The sequence below is a fragment of the Hordeum vulgare genome, chromosome 1H (assembly GCF_904849725.1).
Source record: "Hordeum vulgare subsp. vulgare chromosome 1H, MorexV3_pseudomolecules_assembly, whole genome shotgun sequence".
NCBI classification, from domain to species: Eukaryota; Viridiplantae; Streptophyta; class Magnoliopsida; order Poales; family Poaceae; genus Hordeum; species Hordeum vulgare.
Genome location: NC_058518.1, coordinates 304,917,226 through 304,935,464, shown reverse-complemented (window position 1 = coordinate 304,935,464; position 18,239 = coordinate 304,917,226). Strand labels below are relative to the sequence as shown.

The 18,239-nt window shown below is 43.8% G+C and overlaps 3 protein-coding genes across 4 annotated transcripts; 1 reads left to right on the top strand and 2 right to left on the bottom strand.

The window, feature by feature from the left end:
- Positions 1 to 1,987: 1,987 nt before the first annotated feature.
- LOC123432447 (ubiquitin-40S ribosomal protein S27a-2-like) lies at positions 1,988 to 2,682 on the bottom strand. Its single transcript, XM_045115392.1, has one exon. The coding sequence runs from the start codon at positions 2,612 to 2,614 to the stop codon at positions 2,126 to 2,128; it is 489 nt and encodes a 162-aa protein (XP_044971327.1). The 5' UTR covers positions 2,615 to 2,682; the 3' UTR covers positions 1,988 to 2,125.
- A 116-nt stretch (positions 2,683 to 2,798) lies between these two features.
- LOC123432420 (G patch domain-containing protein 11-like) lies at positions 2,799 to 4,825 on the top strand. Of its 2 annotated transcripts, none has more exons than XM_045115391.1 (4): positions 2,799 to 3,031; positions 3,165 to 3,218; positions 3,697 to 3,813; positions 4,510 to 4,825. In XM_045115391.1, exons 1-4 carry the CDS (start codon positions 2,996 to 2,998, stop codon positions 4,639 to 4,641), a joined length of 339 nt encoding a protein of 112 aa, XP_044971326.1. In that variant the 5' UTR covers positions 2,799 to 2,995; the 3' UTR covers positions 4,642 to 4,825. The 2 variants fall into 2 exon arrangements, with proteins under 2 accessions (XP_044971326.1, XP_044971325.1); XM_045115390.1 differs by having other exon boundaries at positions 4,507 to 4,825.
- A 460-nt stretch (positions 4,826 to 5,285) lies between these two features.
- Positions 5,286 to 15,346, bottom strand: LOC123432404 (protein TIC110, chloroplastic). Its single transcript, XM_045115389.1, has 15 exons — positions 14,650 to 15,346; positions 14,192 to 14,251; positions 12,391 to 12,514; positions 12,188 to 12,256; positions 12,005 to 12,103; positions 11,113 to 11,179; positions 10,854 to 10,918; positions 10,511 to 10,605; positions 9,713 to 9,837; positions 9,495 to 9,595; positions 8,142 to 8,355; positions 7,368 to 7,522; positions 7,114 to 7,236; positions 5,985 to 6,974; positions 5,286 to 5,842 (listed from the first exon to the last, which is right to left on the bottom strand). Exons 1-15 carry the CDS (start codon positions 15,198 to 15,200, stop codon positions 5,588 to 5,590), a joined length of 3,093 nt encoding a protein of 1,030 aa, XP_044971324.1. The 5' UTR covers positions 15,201 to 15,346; the 3' UTR covers positions 5,286 to 5,587.
- Positions 15,347 to 18,239: the final 2,893 nt, after the last annotated feature.

Here is an 18,239-nt window from a genome sequence, read left to right as displayed (position 1 = left end):
CTTCACCGAGTGGAATCCAGTCGTCGAGTGTATGGTCATCCTCCGAGTGGTTTCCTACCGAGTGGACAAGAGGTTGTCTTCATCCAGTCGGTAGATCTCTTGTGGTCTTCAAGCTAATAATGAGGTGCCCTTGGGTAGGACTTATAGGTCAGGCCTATGACCCTGCCCTAGGGCTATAACCCCGTCAACACATGTATAGATGAATAACTTTCATATGTTATGAAATATAAAGCCAAAATATTATCATAAGAAGTAGAAGGCATGAAAATATTGCAACTCAGTTTGCACATATAAGTGAAGTCCTTATTCATATCAAAAGATTGACAATGTTCATCATTGAACCATCCTAACATTGAATACACTTTCACTATTTCAAATTTACATGCCACTAACCAAATCTGGCCCGCTCCTAACCAAATAGGGATTATGACAGATCGGGCCCGCTCCTAACCAAATCGTTCGTTGACTTTTTATTTGACCGTTAACTAACATGTGGGACCCACATGTCAGCTCTTTCTTCCTCCTCCTTTTATCTTCTTCCTCCCAAGAGCACCAGCAAGGGCCAGCCACAAGGTCGTGCCTGGTGCAGCGGCAAGCGCCGGCGAGCCGCAACTGCGGGCAGGGAGCAACGCCGGCGAGCGGTAGCGGTCGCGAGCAGCACGCAGCGGCAGGGAGCAGTTGGGACGACAAGGAACATTGCTCACGAACAGCGACGGGAGCAGGAAGCGGCAATGATGGTAGGGATCAGCGCCGGCAACATGAAGCAACGCCAGCGAGCAGCAGCAGGGCTACAATCGCGGGCAGGGAGCAGCGCCGGCAAGCAACAGGGCCGGAGCCGCACGCAGCGACACGGAGAAGCAGCGGGGGGCAGCCGCGATGACGGGGAGCAGCAGCGGTGGCGGGGCGCAACAGCAGCGGCAGGGAGCAGCGCCGGCGAGCAACAGGGCCGGAGCCGCACGCAGCGACACGGAGAAGCAGCGGGGGGCAGCCGCGATGACGGGGAGCAGCAGCGGTGGCGGGGCGCAACAGCAGCGGCAGGGAGCAGCGCCGGCGAGCAGCGGTAGCATGAAGCTTGCATCCATGACAGGAGCGAGACAGAAACATGGACCCGGTTGCTTTTTTCCAAAATTAACAGGGATCGTTTGCTTTTTTTACAAAATTTATAGGGACCATTTTGCTTTTGTAGTAGGGTCCGGCACGTGGGCTCCACATGTCATAACGATCAACTAACAGTCCAGTATAACAGTGACCTCACAAATGGACCACCTCTATCATAAACGCGATTAAAACTTAACACTTCAACAACTATGGTTTTTTGAAATAGCAAATCAATTTTATGGTACTTTTAAAACTTTATCCCGTAATGTGATAGTTTTTTGTTATATACTGATAGTTTTTTGTTATATACTCGAGAAAAAGAAGAAAAAAAAGATTAAAGAAAGAAGCAAAGGAGGCTCCTCCCCAAGGTTGTAATGATCAAGATCTATTACCTTGTCTTCTTCAAGCTACGGTTCCATCATCTTTGATGAGAGTGTTTTAATCCCTAGCTCTTGAGCCCCAAATCTTGTTGTATTCATCGAAGATTGAGAAATCTTGATGTATGAGATCCTCTAGGACTATCTGAAGAAGAAATTTGTTGTATCCCACATTTGATAATAATGGAAGAGAATTTGGGTGGCCTTCACACGTGGTTTTTCCCTTAAATTGAATGTTTTTTCACATAAAAATCTGGTGTCTCTTATTGATGTTTGTTGCTATTCAAAAAGTTACTCCTACCATAAAACATTTGTGTGAGGAGCGTCTAAGTAACAATTTCTCACTATATATGCTGCTACATATATTTTCTTCCGTGCTACGGAACTATCTTTAATTAGTACACGATGTGATGCTGAGATTACTTTGCTTCTGCTGTGCTTTTCAGTCAACCCCAAATGTATTTGTGTGTTAATTCCGAACACCCTATTATTATAGGGTTGCTATCACGATGCATACCAAAGCACATTTCAATTTCATCAGACCAAAATAATTGTTCTAACCACAAATATCCACTGAAAAATTCATTACCAGACGTACTACACGGAATCCATGGCGCTAATCCAACTCCGTCACTGAATCACACACCCAATCAATCACTGTCGATCTCTGGGCCCTGCGCCTCGGCGTAGGCGTAGGTGAGGCCGCACTTGCCGCATGCGTGGCGGTCGGCGTGCGCCGCCATGAAGGTCCCGGCGCCGCAGTCGGGGTTGGGGCACTCCTTGCGCAGCCTCTCCACCTTGCCCGTGGCGTCGTCCACCCTGTAGTATCCCAGCACGGCGAGCGGGGTCTTCTCGCGCTCGTGCTTGACCTTCTTGGGCGTGGAGTAGGTCTTCTTCTTGCGCTTCTTGGCGCCGCCGCGGAGGCGGAGCACCAGGTGCAGCGTCGACTCCTTCTGGATGTTGTAGTCGGCCAGCGTGCGCCCGTCCTCCAGCTGCTTCCCGGCGAAGATGAGCCGCTGCTGGTCCGGCGGGATCCCCTCCTTGTCCTGGATCTTGGCCTTGACGTTGTCGATCGTGTCCGACGACTCCACCTCCAGCGTGATCGTCTTCCCCGTCAGCGTCTTCACGAAGATCTGCATCGTGCCGCAGTTCGCCGGTCGCCGCAATCCCCCGAGATTTACGACCTGTTGCGGCGGCGGCGGCGGCGCGGATTGGGATTTGAGAGCTTGGTTGGTTGGGTGTCGCGGCCGCTGGGGGGTGGGATTATATCTAAGCCTGGCTCGTTTGATAGGCCGTCCGATCCGCGACGGACGGCTTTGATCGATCGGGCCTGAACCGACCCGTGAACGAGCCGGACACGGCGAGGACCCGTGAGACGGAGGACCAGACCGGCAAGTAAAACCAAAGCGGCGCACCGCGCACGCGACGCCTGAAGCGAGGAGAGGAGAGAGGGAGCCGGTGAAGCGCGCGGCGAGCGGAGGCAGAGGGAGGGGCGCCGCGTTCGCCCGGTGGGAGAAGCGATGTCGTCCATCGGCTCCTCCAACATCGGCTTCCAGGTCCGTCCCTCGCTTGGTTTTTTCCCCTGCCCCATCCATCCTTCCCTCCCTCCCTCCCCTCGCGGAGGATTAGGGTTTGATGCTTTGTTACCCTGCGTGAGCCTGATGGTCGCGTGTTGTTGGGTTGGTGCAGCTGCTGAAGAAGTCCGGGTGGAAGGAGGGCACCGGCCTCGGTGCGCAGGAGCAGGTCCGTGTCTCCATCCTCCTTTCTCTTCTCCCGAGCCAAGATTTCATTTGTCCATTTTCACCTACTAATTCTTATGTTGATTTTAGGTATAATAATTGTATTAGTTGTAGCATGGTACTCCCGACGCGAGGCTTAATAATCCTTGTTTTCCTATTCTTGTTGGTGTCTTGGTACTAGATTATGGGTTCCATTGTGAATCAAACTGTTCTGTTAGTAATAGGCTATGAGACCATTGCGAATCAAATTATCTCATATTGTGGGAGAAATAAAGCTAAATACTTGAACTTGTTAACTAAACAACTTACCTTCGTTTCTGGTAATCTTGTTCAATTTGCAAGCTCAGGATGCATCCATGGGTTTTTAAATAACAAATTGTGGTTACATGGCACTGGGAGGAATCTGGTTATCGCTTATATTTGCCTAGTTACTCTTGTAATATTAATTCTGTTTGCATACTCACTTCCCAACTCTGAAACAGGGGCGGTTGGAGCCAGTAGAGACTCGTGTCAAGAATAACAAGCGTGGTTTAGGTTCCAAAGAACCAAAGCCCAAGGCTGAGGATGATGTTGAAACGGCTCCTAGTAAAAGGCCCAAGGTGAGCAAAGCATTATTGTTAACTTGATTCCAAAAATTGTTATGTTGTTTGTAGTTCACGAGTTCTGCCAATTCTCACAAAAATTCTTTATTACTATTCGCGTGATACTGTTTGAAAAGGCATCTGTGTTTATAGTTAAGCAAACGTGACACATTATACTCCCTCCGTCCCAAAATAAGTGTCTTAAGCTTAATACAATTTTATACTAGAGCTAGCACAAAGTTAAGACAGTAATTTTGGGACGGAGGGAGTATCAGATATTGTAAGAGTTAGAGTAACTCTAGCAGAGTCACTATACTGCCAATATGTTGATTTCTGGCCAAAAAAGGGCACTTTAGCAGAGTCACCATACCTATCAGAATCGCCATAATTAATGAAGCGTTCTCTCCCAGCCTCCATATTTGCCGTTTGGGGGACAACATTTGGAGCGCATTCCATATGACAGTTGTGTGGGGCGCGAAGAAAACTTCACGTGGCCCCCACCTCATGCAGGGTGGCAGGGAAATTGGGGGAAAAGGATGTCCCATTGACAAATAGGTCCCATGACATGGAGCGGCTAAATATGGCGACTCTGACCGCCAATATGGAGTACTAATATTGTTGTGTCCATTGTGCATTTCTGCGTCTAGAAGACTCGAACCAGCTTACCTGTAGTTATCTAACGTGATGTCACAAATATGTTGCTATTGTCAGCAGAACCCGCCGTCAACGAAGAAGGCAAAGCTGGCCGCAAAGAGGATACGAAAGATGCAGGAAGAGGAGAAGAGAGCACAAGAGAAGGAATTCGAAATTGCTTTCTTCAGGGAATTTTGGCCTGATAACGTGTAAACCACAAACCTGGCGGCGTTGCAACTGTTGGCATCGGCTGATAATGCCATTGTATAGCTTATCGATGCTTCTGCAACTTGCACCTACTGTTCACTGTTTCTATCTTGTTCTGGCCCGAGTGTTACATTGATAGAGATATGTTGTAACAAATGTTCTTTGATTGAAGAAAATGCGACTTGGGTTCCATGCATTGCTGGGGCATATAGTATGCACTAGCACCTTTGAGCAGTACTAATGCATGAGGCAACCGAAAACACATTTAAAAGCTGTGAAAAGTCCGGAAAAAAATTTATGACATAGAGATGAACATTTGTTAAGTGTCAGGTTTGAATTCAAATTCATAACTTTGATACCAAAAAGGCAAAACGGGGTGTGAATAATATGGGTTGTTGAATCTCACTAACACTTGATAATAGTTATATTTTACATAAATGTTAAAAATCTGACAATCAGATTCACTATGCAAGAACAGAAATATAATGGTCATGCTTCCTATTTTCGATCTTCGTTGGTGAAATTTTTGTTACTCGATTTTCCAGGAAGCTTTGTTTGATTTGTGTTAGTTAATTTGATACTCTTTGTTACAGAGTTCTCTTTAGGGACGCGGTTAATGAGGGAAAGAGAGGTATGCTCGCACATGATGATAAGTTACAACAAAACCACATTTATTACAAAGGGAACTGCAGTGACTGCGGTACATGACCAAAGAGGCCAAAAGCACAGAGGAGAAACAGAAACGGTTTCAGTATGGTTTGAAAGAATGCAGCAGAAAACTGTCACCTTGTGGTGTCAAATCCGTCTATACAAATACTTATGCATGTCAGGATCATGCAAAACCATGCCCTAGCTACAAAACAGCAGCTATTGGCGCCACAGCACCGCGTCTGGCAGGAGCTCGACTCTGCTGGCTACCTAACAAAAAAGTGTTCTCTTCCCATCATCCCCTCTAGAACGCCAACTCTTCTTCCTCTTGACCTGCTGTTTGAGGCAATGTGCCCGCCGTCGCGGCATCCCGAAGGTCCTCAGCCTTCTCGGCGCTGATGTCGAGTAAATACTGCAACCTCGACAGCTTGTCCTGCTTCGGAATGCTCTTCATGTACACGCAGTACAGGTCGTCAAGCTCTCGCGGAGTGGGCCATGACAAGGGCTTCGAAGCAGGCACCGCCGCGTCACATGCGAGCAGGTCGTTCAGTGATGAGATCTGCATCAGACATGAAGCAATGGAATTTTTCACCACAAACTTCAACAAATTTGTATAACCTAGCAAATGTTATACCTATATCTAGGAGCAATTATGTAATAAATTTAACAAAACGAGCACACAAGGGGTACACAGTACGTACCACGCCATCTCTCTTCTTCTGCCGAAGCAAAGCAACAGCCTGAACAAGGGCATTCTCCAACCTAACCTTCGCAATGTCCTGAACAATCGACCTGGCCTTCTCAGCACTTATGATGAGATCAGCTGGCATCTTTACATACACTTCCTCTTCATCAAATTCACCTGTGCCTGATGAGAATATCTCCTCAGCACACTTTTTGTAAATGGTTTCTCGCAGTGGTTCTGAAATCAAGCTGTCCAGCTGGAAATTTGCGTCTTTCAATCCTCGGACCTGCTGAATACCAATCTGTCCTCGCGATATAGAAGCTTCAATTGCACTAGACAACTTTGTCGTTGTGATGCTCTTAATGATTTTCTGTGCATGCTCAGATGGCAAACCAACCTGCTTCTGTATCTTTGCAAGCTGATCAGCCTTGGATTCTGTCAACTTCCCATCAGCTAGAACCACTTCAGCCTGTTGCACAAATGCTTTTTCTGCCAGCTTAATGTGGACATCTTGAGCTTCTTTGCCAGTTAAACCAAGTATGTGTCCTAATTGCTTTAGCATTAAATACTCTGAATCGTCTTTCTTTGTGGAGATTGCTGTCCCGAATGAAACATTAGTAGTCTCCCCGGTGATACAGAACATCAAATATGTTTGATACAGCTCAGCTCTATCTCTCAATGGAAGATCATCCTTGAGGGTTATCTCTTTCTGACTTGACTTGCCCAGCTTTTCTTTCAGCTCTTTATCAGGCCTTGTCTTCTTTAATGTTTCCAGTGATTCCCATTCATAGTCCTCATCCTCTTCCTCAGATTCAGTCGTTTCAGGTTCTGAGGTCGCACTTGATGTTGCAGGTTCAGCAGTTGTTAGCTCTCCTTTAATGTCAGCTAGAAGTTCACTCACAACAACTGTGTTGAAGGAAATTAACTTCTTCAACTCTTTTGCCTGTTCAATGCGATTCCCAGCTGCTTTTGCTTTCTGAATGTAGTTCAGGAATAATTTTCGTACCTGCCATTTGAATTTGGAAATACAGAAAATTAATTTGATCTGCAGTTAGACTATACCAAAAGATATATGTAGTAGTGGTAGGTTTTACAGAAAAATATAGGCCAATCTATATAGCCTAACTTTTAGGGAAGAGGCATACTGCTTTACTAAAGATGGTCATAGCAGCCTCCTTTTTCAAGTTTAGACTCTGTGCTGCTTTTCTAACTGCCTCTCGTCTATCAGCGTTGTATCCATCAACTGACAAAATTGCTTCCTTGACAACCTGAAATGTCCTAAAAAGGGTAAGAACAACATTTACACAGAACAGGCCATCAACTTTGTTGAACTAATGCAGATCTGGAATTGAACCTAAAATTATGCAGTGCTAATGAAAGGCAAAGTAAAATACATCACCTTTTCAAACAATTGACCGCAGATGTCACCATGAGCAGCATCAACAGTTTCTTGAGGAATGCAGAGACGCACTTGGAATGCCGTCAAAGCTTCTGTTTCATCCTTGCTCAGCTCTCCGTCAGCTACAAACTGCTGAAGCTTCTGTCTGTAAATGTCTGAAGTACGAAGCGGCATTAATACACGCTGACAATCACAAATACAAAGGCAGTAATTTTAGTCATATCATATTCGTCTTTCTTTCCTACTCCCTCTGATCCATAATAAGTGTTGTGGTTTTAGTTTTAGTTTGAACAATAACCGCGACACTTATTATGGATCGGAGGGAGTAGTAAAAATCCATTCCTGCTCATACAACACAAGACCGGCAATGTAAAGATTAAGTAAATGCAGTCAGTTGCCTTGCTGCATATTACTTCCTATAGTCAATGTAAAATGTTTGCAACTAAAATAATAAGCAGCAGTACCAGCCCAAAGCCAATGCCTGATGGTGTATAATGAATGATTGTGTGTATGATGCAGCAAAAGGATATAGGATACTCCCTCCGTCCGGAAATACTTGTCCTAGAGATGAATGTATCTAGACTTATTTTAGTTATAGATACATCCATTATATCCATTTCTAGGACAAGTATTTCCGGACGGAGGGAGTACCATATAGAACCTACTAAAACCAGATTCTCAATTTGACTCGTGATTTTCCAGGATGGTACGCATCTTGCTAGCGAGAAGGAACAAACTGTAGCAAATATAGAGCTACGAGTGACAAGGTGGTACCTTCATGCATCTTGCTAGCAAGTTCAGGATCAAACTGTAGCTCTTCACACAGATTTTGGAGGAACGATGCTTTGCTAGGAGCTGCAGCCAAATCAGTGTTAAAGGATTTTGCAAGTCTCTTTCTGTATGCTTGAGATTTGACATCTGAGATGATTGCTTCTGCTTCACGCTTCCCCAGTCCAAATATATTTCTCAGATCGTTCAAAGGAGTAAGCTGGAATTTTTAATCACAGACAGATTTATCTTGTTAAAGGCTTAGTTGTTGTTGTTGTAAAGATTTATCTTGTTAAGATACTACCGTATGTTTTCAGACTCAATGGTCAGAGAGCATGGGCAAAAATATAAGATGGTTCATGTTGAAAAAACAAAATTGTTAGCCCGATATGATACGATTGTTAAGTTGTGTACTTCTCAAATTATTTTATATTGATTAAAGCAACCTTTGCAGAACAATGACAACAAATCAAAGTACTTGTTATTATCTATCATGACTGTTCCCAGTTATATAATTGATAAAAAATAGCTCCATAGTAACAGAGATGCATAAAATGTGGACTACCATGACTCGTCTATTTAGAGTCTCACAATCATATCCAACTTATAAACTCTTATAAAAGGGCAGCTGATGGATAAATTTTCAAAAAATCAGGTCTCCAAGGGGCCAGCGTGAACATCATTTGAGAGGCTCTTTTAAGTTATTCTTATTGTGAAAAACAGGAATTCTGCTAAGCATCAGTTTGTTGGCATGAATTGACATAAACTCTACTTGAATCGGAGTATATGTTCTCTCGTTTGCAAAAACTGCTGGTATAATCAAGGCTTGGTATTAAAATTTATGCGAACCAGAAAATACTATTGATGTGTTACTGATATGTGGCCCTAGGCTACACAGATTATTCCTTAACAGTAGCAGGTACCACTTGGGTTTGTTTAGTTCAGCAGCTAACATGGTGTGAACAATAAGATGAATTACAAAACAGAAGATGTGTGACATAGACGGGCATGGAGTTACTGTTCAACCCAGGTGCAAACACTTTCAGACATACACAGCAGTTTCCACAGTGCAAGCTATAGCAGTACAAGCTGCACCATCTATAGACTGTTGTCTGTGATCCAAATATGTCAATAGACTAACTGACTAACTTTGTCCACATAAAATCCAGACTGTATTTTCCAAATCCTATAGCCTTGCAAACTTGCACTGGTTTACTTAAATCAATATGCTTTACAATAATAGGTATCTATGTTAACCATTTCATAAGAAACCGGCGGAATTATTGATTACTTATTTTAGCTTGTCATCTCATATGGAACATCAGCTAACTAAACAAAATGTGAATAACATGTGATCACCTTCTCATTATCAACAGGTCCATCTGAAAGTACATCTGTTGCATAGGCCCTATAGAGTGTCTTTAGATCACCAGCCCTCCTATCATGATCTTGCTCTCCCGCTATACAATCCATGCAGAAGAAAAAATAAGAATCCATAAGGACAGACCACCTTATCAACATACAAACAACAACAAAGGCTCATCAACATATGAATTCAAAGTTCTTCACTAACTTACCTAATGAAATAGGTCCAAGCCCACGTGCAAATCGATCGCCTTGAGGGTGCTTGCTCAGTACAGTTAGCAGGTTATTAAATGCAAGGACGCACTTTACTTCTTCCATAACCTGTGTGGGGCTATTCCTGCATACAGTGATAATATGGTTTAGTCCTGAGGTAAAAAATTGAGCATGTTCTGTATTGACAAGATCCAAAAATTTAAGCGTAGCAAGATTCAGAGGGTTTATACTTCTTGACAGAGATTCATGTATTTGCTAATAACTGAACAACGAAAACAAACGGGATTTATTAAGTATTTCTCAAACTTCCTTGGAGTGCAGATAGCTCAGTTTTTCGTAATAGTAGAAAAATATTATTTGCTAGTTAAAGCAGATCAATCCACCAAACATATCCTAGTCTCCCTTATAAACAGCATGGTGCATACATTAATACAGCTAAGATTTTTAACTGGAGGTTGAGTTTATATGTTATTCTTCATGATATAAAACAATACTGAAAGCTTGCAACTCGAACAAGCCAGCAAACACTGATAACATCACTTGCTCATGAGGTGGAAAGACTCTCTTGTTGTGAAGGGAGGAGAAATAAATTTTATCATTGCTAGTTATGAAGTACTTACCACAAATATAATATCAGAGGAAATTCTACAGGACAAAATACCTATATGTCGGCTTTAACAAAAAATATATGTTCCCTTTTCTTAAAACCATCAGATTAGCAGTTAATAGATTTATGTTTTCATGGAAATTGTCAAATAATGAAATCAGCCAGCAGGTTTTGCAGAGAGGCTTCATACGTGGCTTTGTTACGCGACTTCAAGATGTCTAAAGCTGATGAAATGTTTTCTTGAATCAACTTCTTCGCATGTTCCTTGAACATGTCAGCAGCAATCTGCCAAAATACAAATATCAACACATGTTACAACAGAATATGCTTGGATTGATGTCGTCTGCCATGTCTTCCCATACTTAGATTGATGTCAACAATCAAATAGAAACCTGTATGGCGTCCAAGATACTATGACAGGTGTATAACATCCTAAGATTTATGCTATTTGGACATAAGTGACAAGATGCCCCAAGAACTGATGAAATGATGCTAAAGCAACCCAGCAGTAAATTTCCAAAGAGAAGGGTTACCTCATCAGAAAGTTTGCACGCAAGTTGTGCTCTCCTTACTTCAATGAGTGTGCCTATGTCCAGACCTAGAGAAACAGAATATGTCCAGGTGAGAACATTCAAGGAATGCAACAAGTAATATATCAAGTAATTAGTATACAGGGGATATCCTTGCTGACCCTGCTCTAAATTTAATCTACTTGAATGATAAACCTTGTAAGCACGATGTGACCTAAGAATGGAACTAATGCCTACAAAAGACAATGTATTTCAGCGGTACCTCTACCAATAGACTTGAGCTGTATCGCGTACAAATTTTTGGCATTGTCCCGCATAGCAATGTCGATCTGCCAAAAGATTATGAAAATGTAACAAAACAACCATGATGTCAAACAAGACAGAGACACACAGAAACCATGCACCAAAGTAACAAGAGATGAGCAAGCAGTTCAAAAGACATGCTCTATGAGAAAAAAACATCTGAGCTATGTGAATGTGTGATCTGTACATGTTAAAGCAATCTACGTCTTCATCTTTATCAGCACAAAAGCTCTTCCCTTTCAATTACTACATTCAGCCTGAAACATTTTTTTATAGCCATATGCTACTCGAACTTTATAAGTTTGATCATGCTAGTCAAGAAACGACGACACTAAACACGTACAGTCAGTCTGTCTCTTTTTGGTACAAGTAACAATGCATGTCTCATAGTGCCTAACATTACATTACATACATTATTTTGCAGGGAGAATTTTCACACCAGTGGATTATGTATAACTCGCAGAATGATATGCACAGCCAATAAGGGCAACAAATTTGTGATCATAGTACATATGTAGATATTAAAATTGGCCACGACAAAATGAGCATGCAAAGATCACCTATTGCATTGTGAAGGGTGAAACACTAGCTTCAGGAGATCTCTTAAACTAACAACGTTCTCAGAAAATGGGTGCAATTACACTTCAAAGTTTAGCAAAAATAACAAACACCATAATGGAGGCAACGTTCTGCTTTCTCCATGAGATGAAACCATGAACAGCGAAATGCATGCACAAAAGTAAAACAATATATACTAATGTACCTGCGAATCAGTGATCCCGGAAAGTTACCATGAAATCATAAACAGAGACATGTCATGCACAAAGGTAAAACAATGTATATTAATGTACCTGAGAATCAGTGATCCCGAAAAGACGTTTCCACGGAAGTAGGAAGGCCGATGCGTCTCCAAAGACAAGATTTGACACATATATCAGCTTTTGAAATGCCTATGAAATATTTCCATGGTTACTATTAGGATATACAGACGGTTTTAAGTATCCATGTATTTACTTCAAAGCAGAAACAATTACCCGCCGCTGTTCAATGTCAGCATCACGGTCCCTTGTTTCCAACCTCTCTCTGTATAAGCGTCTACCAATCTATTGAATTGGGCATAAGCAGGCAGAGGGAAAACAGTGCAATTGTGAAAACAGTGACTAAAGATAATACAAACATCTGAGAATAATACGGGATGCCAAGATGTAATAAAAAGGCTTGGATCACGAGGGAATACCTCCATGTGCATATTTGCAGCATCTACATCATCGAGTCCAAGGCCTCTTTTAAATTTTGTAATGACCTCAACCTCATCACCTTTGAGATCTTCATCTCCTGGAGGAAGTACTGAGTAAAGAAAGCTGTGGGGAAAAAAGAAGATAAGAGAAAGAATGAGCGAATGACAAATGTTCAGGAGGGTGAAACCACGGGAAGCTCAAATATCACATTGCAAAATTGGTAAGATGTGGATAGTGTCTGATTTCTAAAGACGGTAAATGTTCAAAACCAACAGGAATTTAGAAGTGCTTATCAAAAAGGTACTCCCTCCATTCCATAATTCTTGTTGTGGTTTTAGTTCAAAAGTGGAGGGAGCAGTCAGACTGGGCATTCGGTTAGACCGAACCGATCGGTTCGGTGCCTCGGTTATTTTTTGAATTCGGTTTCCATATTTTTCTGACCGATCGGTCTTTTGAGAAATCAATGACCGAGATTTCGATCCATGGAGACATCTGTTCGGTCCTCTGTCTAACCAACCAGAACCGAGATATGAGGAGGAAGAAACTGCAAGTCAGATCTTTAGAAAAAAAAAGGATGAACAACGCATCAGAATTCAACTGAAACATGCGGAAGCAACATGGGTTGTGGAGGGGTTGCAGTATATCGTCGTCGACGCACGCGGGCCGCCGGCCATGAAGAAGTGATAGCTGCTGGCTCGTGGCAGCCATGGGCAGATGGGCGCCGCTGCGTGGGGGCTATGGGCGGCTGGGCGCCACCCACTGCCGCTACGTGTGGGAGCCATAGGTGCCGGCCGCCGCTGGTAGGACTGCGGGAGCTGGGCGAATCCACACAGGAGGCGGCGGCGTGATGCGCGTGCGTGAAGCCTGAGGTTGGAACGCATAAGGATAACTGGATAAGATAGCGGCTGCCGTGGGGTCGTGTGCGTGGGTTGAGGACGCCGGGAAAAGCTTCGTGGATGACTGTTAGGCCTTTTTTACGTGGATGACTATTGGGCTTCGTTTTGCTGGGCTTTAATACAATATTCGGTTAATTTTCGTGCACCGATTCCAGTGACCAAAATCACCGAAGTAGTTTCGGTTATTCACATTCGCTAACCGAGCAGATGACCGAAGTATCGGTCTCCGGTTATTTCGGCTTCAGTCCCGGGGTTTTCGGCTCCGGTGTTCGGTTCTCAGTTTTTTTGCCCACCCCTAGGGAGCAGTATATTCAAGAACCGAATAAAATGAATGCACTACCAAAGAATCATACGACAATTTTGAGTTGAATTGTGCTCATGTGCATATGTGCGAACCTACCAATGTATAAATTGGTACTCCCTCCGTTCCTAAATATTTGTCTTTTTAGAGATTCAACTATACATACAAAGCAAAATGAATGAATCCATATTCTAAATTATGTCTATATACATCCGTATGTTGTTCATAGTGAAATCTCTAGAAAGACAAATATTTAGGAACGGAAGGAGTAGATTCACCATATGAAAATAATACGAGTGAATAGTCATCAAAATTCACAGTACTACCACCATCTTATAGATCCATACCATTTACAGAAATATTATGGTACAAACTTCAATAGTGCATGCTGTTGTTTATAAACTGTCAGAAGTGGCCCCTTTTTGGGACAGGAAAGGGTGATTGCTAAGAGAGGGTGGCCATGTACTAGAAAATATGGTAGTACAGATGCTCCCATCCAAGAATAAGATTGCATAGCATCCAGTATTTATCTAGTCATTCTGTGCATACATGTTTTCACAATCATGGAAAACAACTGAACATGACGTGTATCAAGAGGTTTACCTGCCATACAAGTCACAGAGCTCTGTTTTGAAGGCTGCATCTTGTGTACTAACTCCATATCTAAAAACAAAATGAGAGAAGGATAAGATAATGCAGAAAGAGCAATGCATCCAATACTTCAATGCAAGTTCACATCACCCAAAAAAAAGGTATCTTCCTATCTTACATGATTAATTAACGATAGCCCCAATTATATATTTCATCTTTTACAGAAAAGCATACACCACAACGTTGCTAGTGCCCCTAACAAGTTTGGAGTTTCAAAAGTAAATGGATTTGCACAAACCACATTTCAAGCCTAAATTTGATATACAAGAAAAAACGAGCACAACAACACGTTGAGATGATCAAATAACTAGGAGTATAATCTATTTCAAAAAATAATACTTATATAGCTGATATAAACGACGCAAGCATACAACGAAGGCAGCAACTACACAGAGGCAATCCAAACTCACTTGTTCGCGATGGCCTCCACCTCGCTGGCCTCCAGCTTGGTGGGGTCGTCGTGGCCGGCGACGTAGTTGTGCAACCCGACAGCGGCGACCTCCGGCACCACAGAGTTCACCGCGACGGCAGCCGCGACGCTGGCCCCGCCGAGCACGGCCGCGCCCGCGAACGCCGCGGCCCGGGAGCCGCCGCCGGCGCGGAGCCCGATGCCGTAGCCCGCCGCCAGCGCCGCGGCGGCGACCGCGAGCTCCGCCGCCGTCCGCGCCACGGGCGGGAGCGCCTCCACGAGCGGCTGCACGCCGGTGAGCTCCCTCCGCCCTCCGAACACCTGCCCCGTCCGGCCGCCGAACACCTCCTCGTCCCGGTCCGCGGCGTCGGCCTCCCCCTCCCCATCCCCCGAGGCCGCCACGCGGCGGGGCCGCCGGCTGCGGAGGCGGGCGAAGGCGGTGCGCTTGCGTGGCGGGAAGCGGAGGAGGGGCAACGGCTTGAGCGGGGCGAAGAGGAGCGGGGAGGCGGCGGCGCGCGGCGAGAGCCTCGCGGAGACGAGGGAGAGCTCCATTGTAGGATCTCGCCTGGACGGACGGCGGCGGCGGGCGGAGGGGCGGAGGAGGGGGAGGCGAGGCGGAGGGTGTGGATAGCGTTGCGACGATGGATGGGGATTGGTGGGGGCGGGTCGGGGCGGAGCAACGCCTGGGGGCTCGGGCGGCTGGCTGGGCAAAGGGGTGGGACGAAGGGCCGAATTTAGGGGCACAAGGTTTCCTTTTCCTTTTCTTTTTCTTTTTCTTTTGATTTTGAAGATTAAGAAAACCGCGAGTAGTTGCAGTGTGATACAACTGCTTGTCAGAACCCCCAAACATGCTCCTAACTTACTAACTTAGGTCCTGATTGAATTGGAACCATATCCTTGTAAAACATGCAAATCTTCATCAGTCGTTTTTGTTTCCAGTTAAAAATCCAAGTATGATCGGTATTATACACTTGTAAAAAAAATACAGATGCTAATTATAACGCTCCTTAACCAGGAAAAATCAATCTTCTCGTAACTAAGGCCCTGTTTGGAACCACAATAGATTATAATAATCTGGATTATGAAGATAAATTATATAATCTGGTTTATAAAAATAATCTAGGTGGACATGTTTGGAGGCCAGATTATATAAACTGTAATCCAGGTTTTATATTGTACAATGACATGTGTGTCCTCTGTTTTTTAGCTGTAAAGGTAATAATCTAGGTGGGCATGTTTGAAGGACGGTGGCGGTGACAGTAAGTAATTATCTCCAAGTTTTCAAGGCTAATGGGTCATTAGTAATCTATAATCTGATTTTAGCCGGGGTAGAGTAAATTATGAGTTTTTAATAATCTGGTCATCTAGTTTTTATAAACTGCAATATAATCTGTCATGTTTGAAGACATAATAGATTATAAAAATCGAATTATATAATCTAGGTGATTCCAAACAGGGCCTAAGCCATAAAGATTTGAAAAGTTGAAAGAAGGAACATGATAAAGGGAGCGGTGTTTTGGCTCCCAGAAGCATATGTTTTTGATGAATAGTAATGTAAAAAAAATGTTTTCAAAAAAATAAAAAATAAAAGACGATTGTATTACTGTCACAAGCATGCATGACAATTTTCGTATGATAAAGAACAACGGTGTTTCGTTGAAAAAAGATAGAATGACATTTTAGGGTAATTTTTGGCGTTCAATTTGTTTGTTTTTTGCATAAGCCAAAATGTTTTACCTTTTTCCCTCAAAATTTACACGTAGCATTTGGATGTGACTAAATGTATAAATAAAATCTATCTTGATTTTTTATTTCAAACTTTTTTTGGCTCGGGGAGCAAATTAAGTTGTGTAAGAGCATCTCCAACAGGCATCCAACCGTCGCGCACGCTAAAAATAGTTTGCAGCGTCGATATAGCAAAATATAGCGCGACGTAGTGCCCTGGCTCCAGCAGCCGCCGTAAAACATTACACGTGTGTCGCTCCAGCAGACGTTGTAAAAATGCATAGCATGCGCCGAGCACAAACAACATACGGGATTACAAACGAGTTTTAGAAGATTAAACAAATAAAAAATAATCAACAATAAATAGTTTGATTTTTCATAATAGTCAACAATAAATAGTTCGACACTGCAACATCAAACATACAAATCATCATTCTCATTTTGTTCGTCATTCCATGTCCATCACTTCTCGATTAGATCATTCTGAAGATCATCATGTGTTTCGCCACGTCGAATGGGCCACCCTCGCAGTCGGTCCTCTCATAATAGCAAATTAGGCTTGCAAAATCTCAAAAGCTCTCTCCACATCTTTCTGAGCCGCCGCATGAGCATTGTCGAAATCTATTTTTTTTTACCTTCTGGTTTTTTCAACGGCTTCACAAATGTTTGTCACTTTGGACAGATGTCATCCGCAAAATAGTAGTCATAGTTGTATGTATGGTCGTTTGCTACAAACTCCATCTGTGGCAGTTCACCATTTGCAATCTTATTCATGAGTGGTGACCGATTAACAAAGTTGATGTCATTCAAAGATGCAGGCATTCCTAAAAAAACATGTCAAATCCCTTCAAGGATTATAGTGGAACCCTATTTTGGGCCGTGGAATTGCCCATGTCTTAACTTAGGACAGTTCTTCCAACTCCAATGCATGCAATCTATTGAGCCAAGCATACCTGGGTATCCACGAGCTTTGTTCATCTCCAATAGCCTTGTGACGTCTTCAACATTGGGAGATCTCAAATACTCCGGGCCAAACACTTGCACAATCCCGACTATGAAGCGCTTGACATACATGATGTTCTGACCCTCACCCATGGTCAAGTGGTCATCAACTAGATCGGTCGAAATACTGTATGCCAACATACGCAACGGGTTGTCACCTTTTGAAAGGTGTTATGCTTGAGTTCTCCGACAGCATTCCTCCTCTGCTAAAAAACGATCATGGCTTGCTAGTTTCTTAGCAATGCGCCTGAACAACTTGGTGCTCATCCTAATCCGGCGTCGGAAGTACGGCTCGGGGTACACGGGATTATCCACAAAACAGTGCATCATCAATCTGTTGTCGATATCGATCTTATCCCTCCAGATTTTATGTCGACCATAACCGAACCATCGTGCTTCAGTTTTTTTTTTGACGTGCATAGCTAGGATCATTGCAAGGTCATCCTCCTCTTCAATATCAAATTCTTCTTCGGAAGAATCATATGACGAACTCATCTACAATATTGAATTTAAACTAGTCTATAAAAATTACAAAAAACATGCACCAAAATCATGTAAAAATGTCAAGTTGAAGAAAGACATACCTTGCAAGCGTTTTGTCGAACACCTTGTGGGCGCCGAGCGGCAGTGGGCGACCGAGCACTCTACGTCGGTGGAATGGGGCGCGCGAGAGGCGGCGGGGATTAAGGGGGGCGGAGGAAACAGAGGCGGCGCGGGCATGGGCCGGGGAAGCGTCGTCGGGTCGCCGGAGCAAATGGGGTGGCGAGAGTGGCGGCGCCAGCGCAAGGAACCAGTGGTGGGTAAACGACGCGCTCGAGTCGTTGCTGTCGAGCGGGTGGGAGCGGGCGTACGAAATATGAGGCG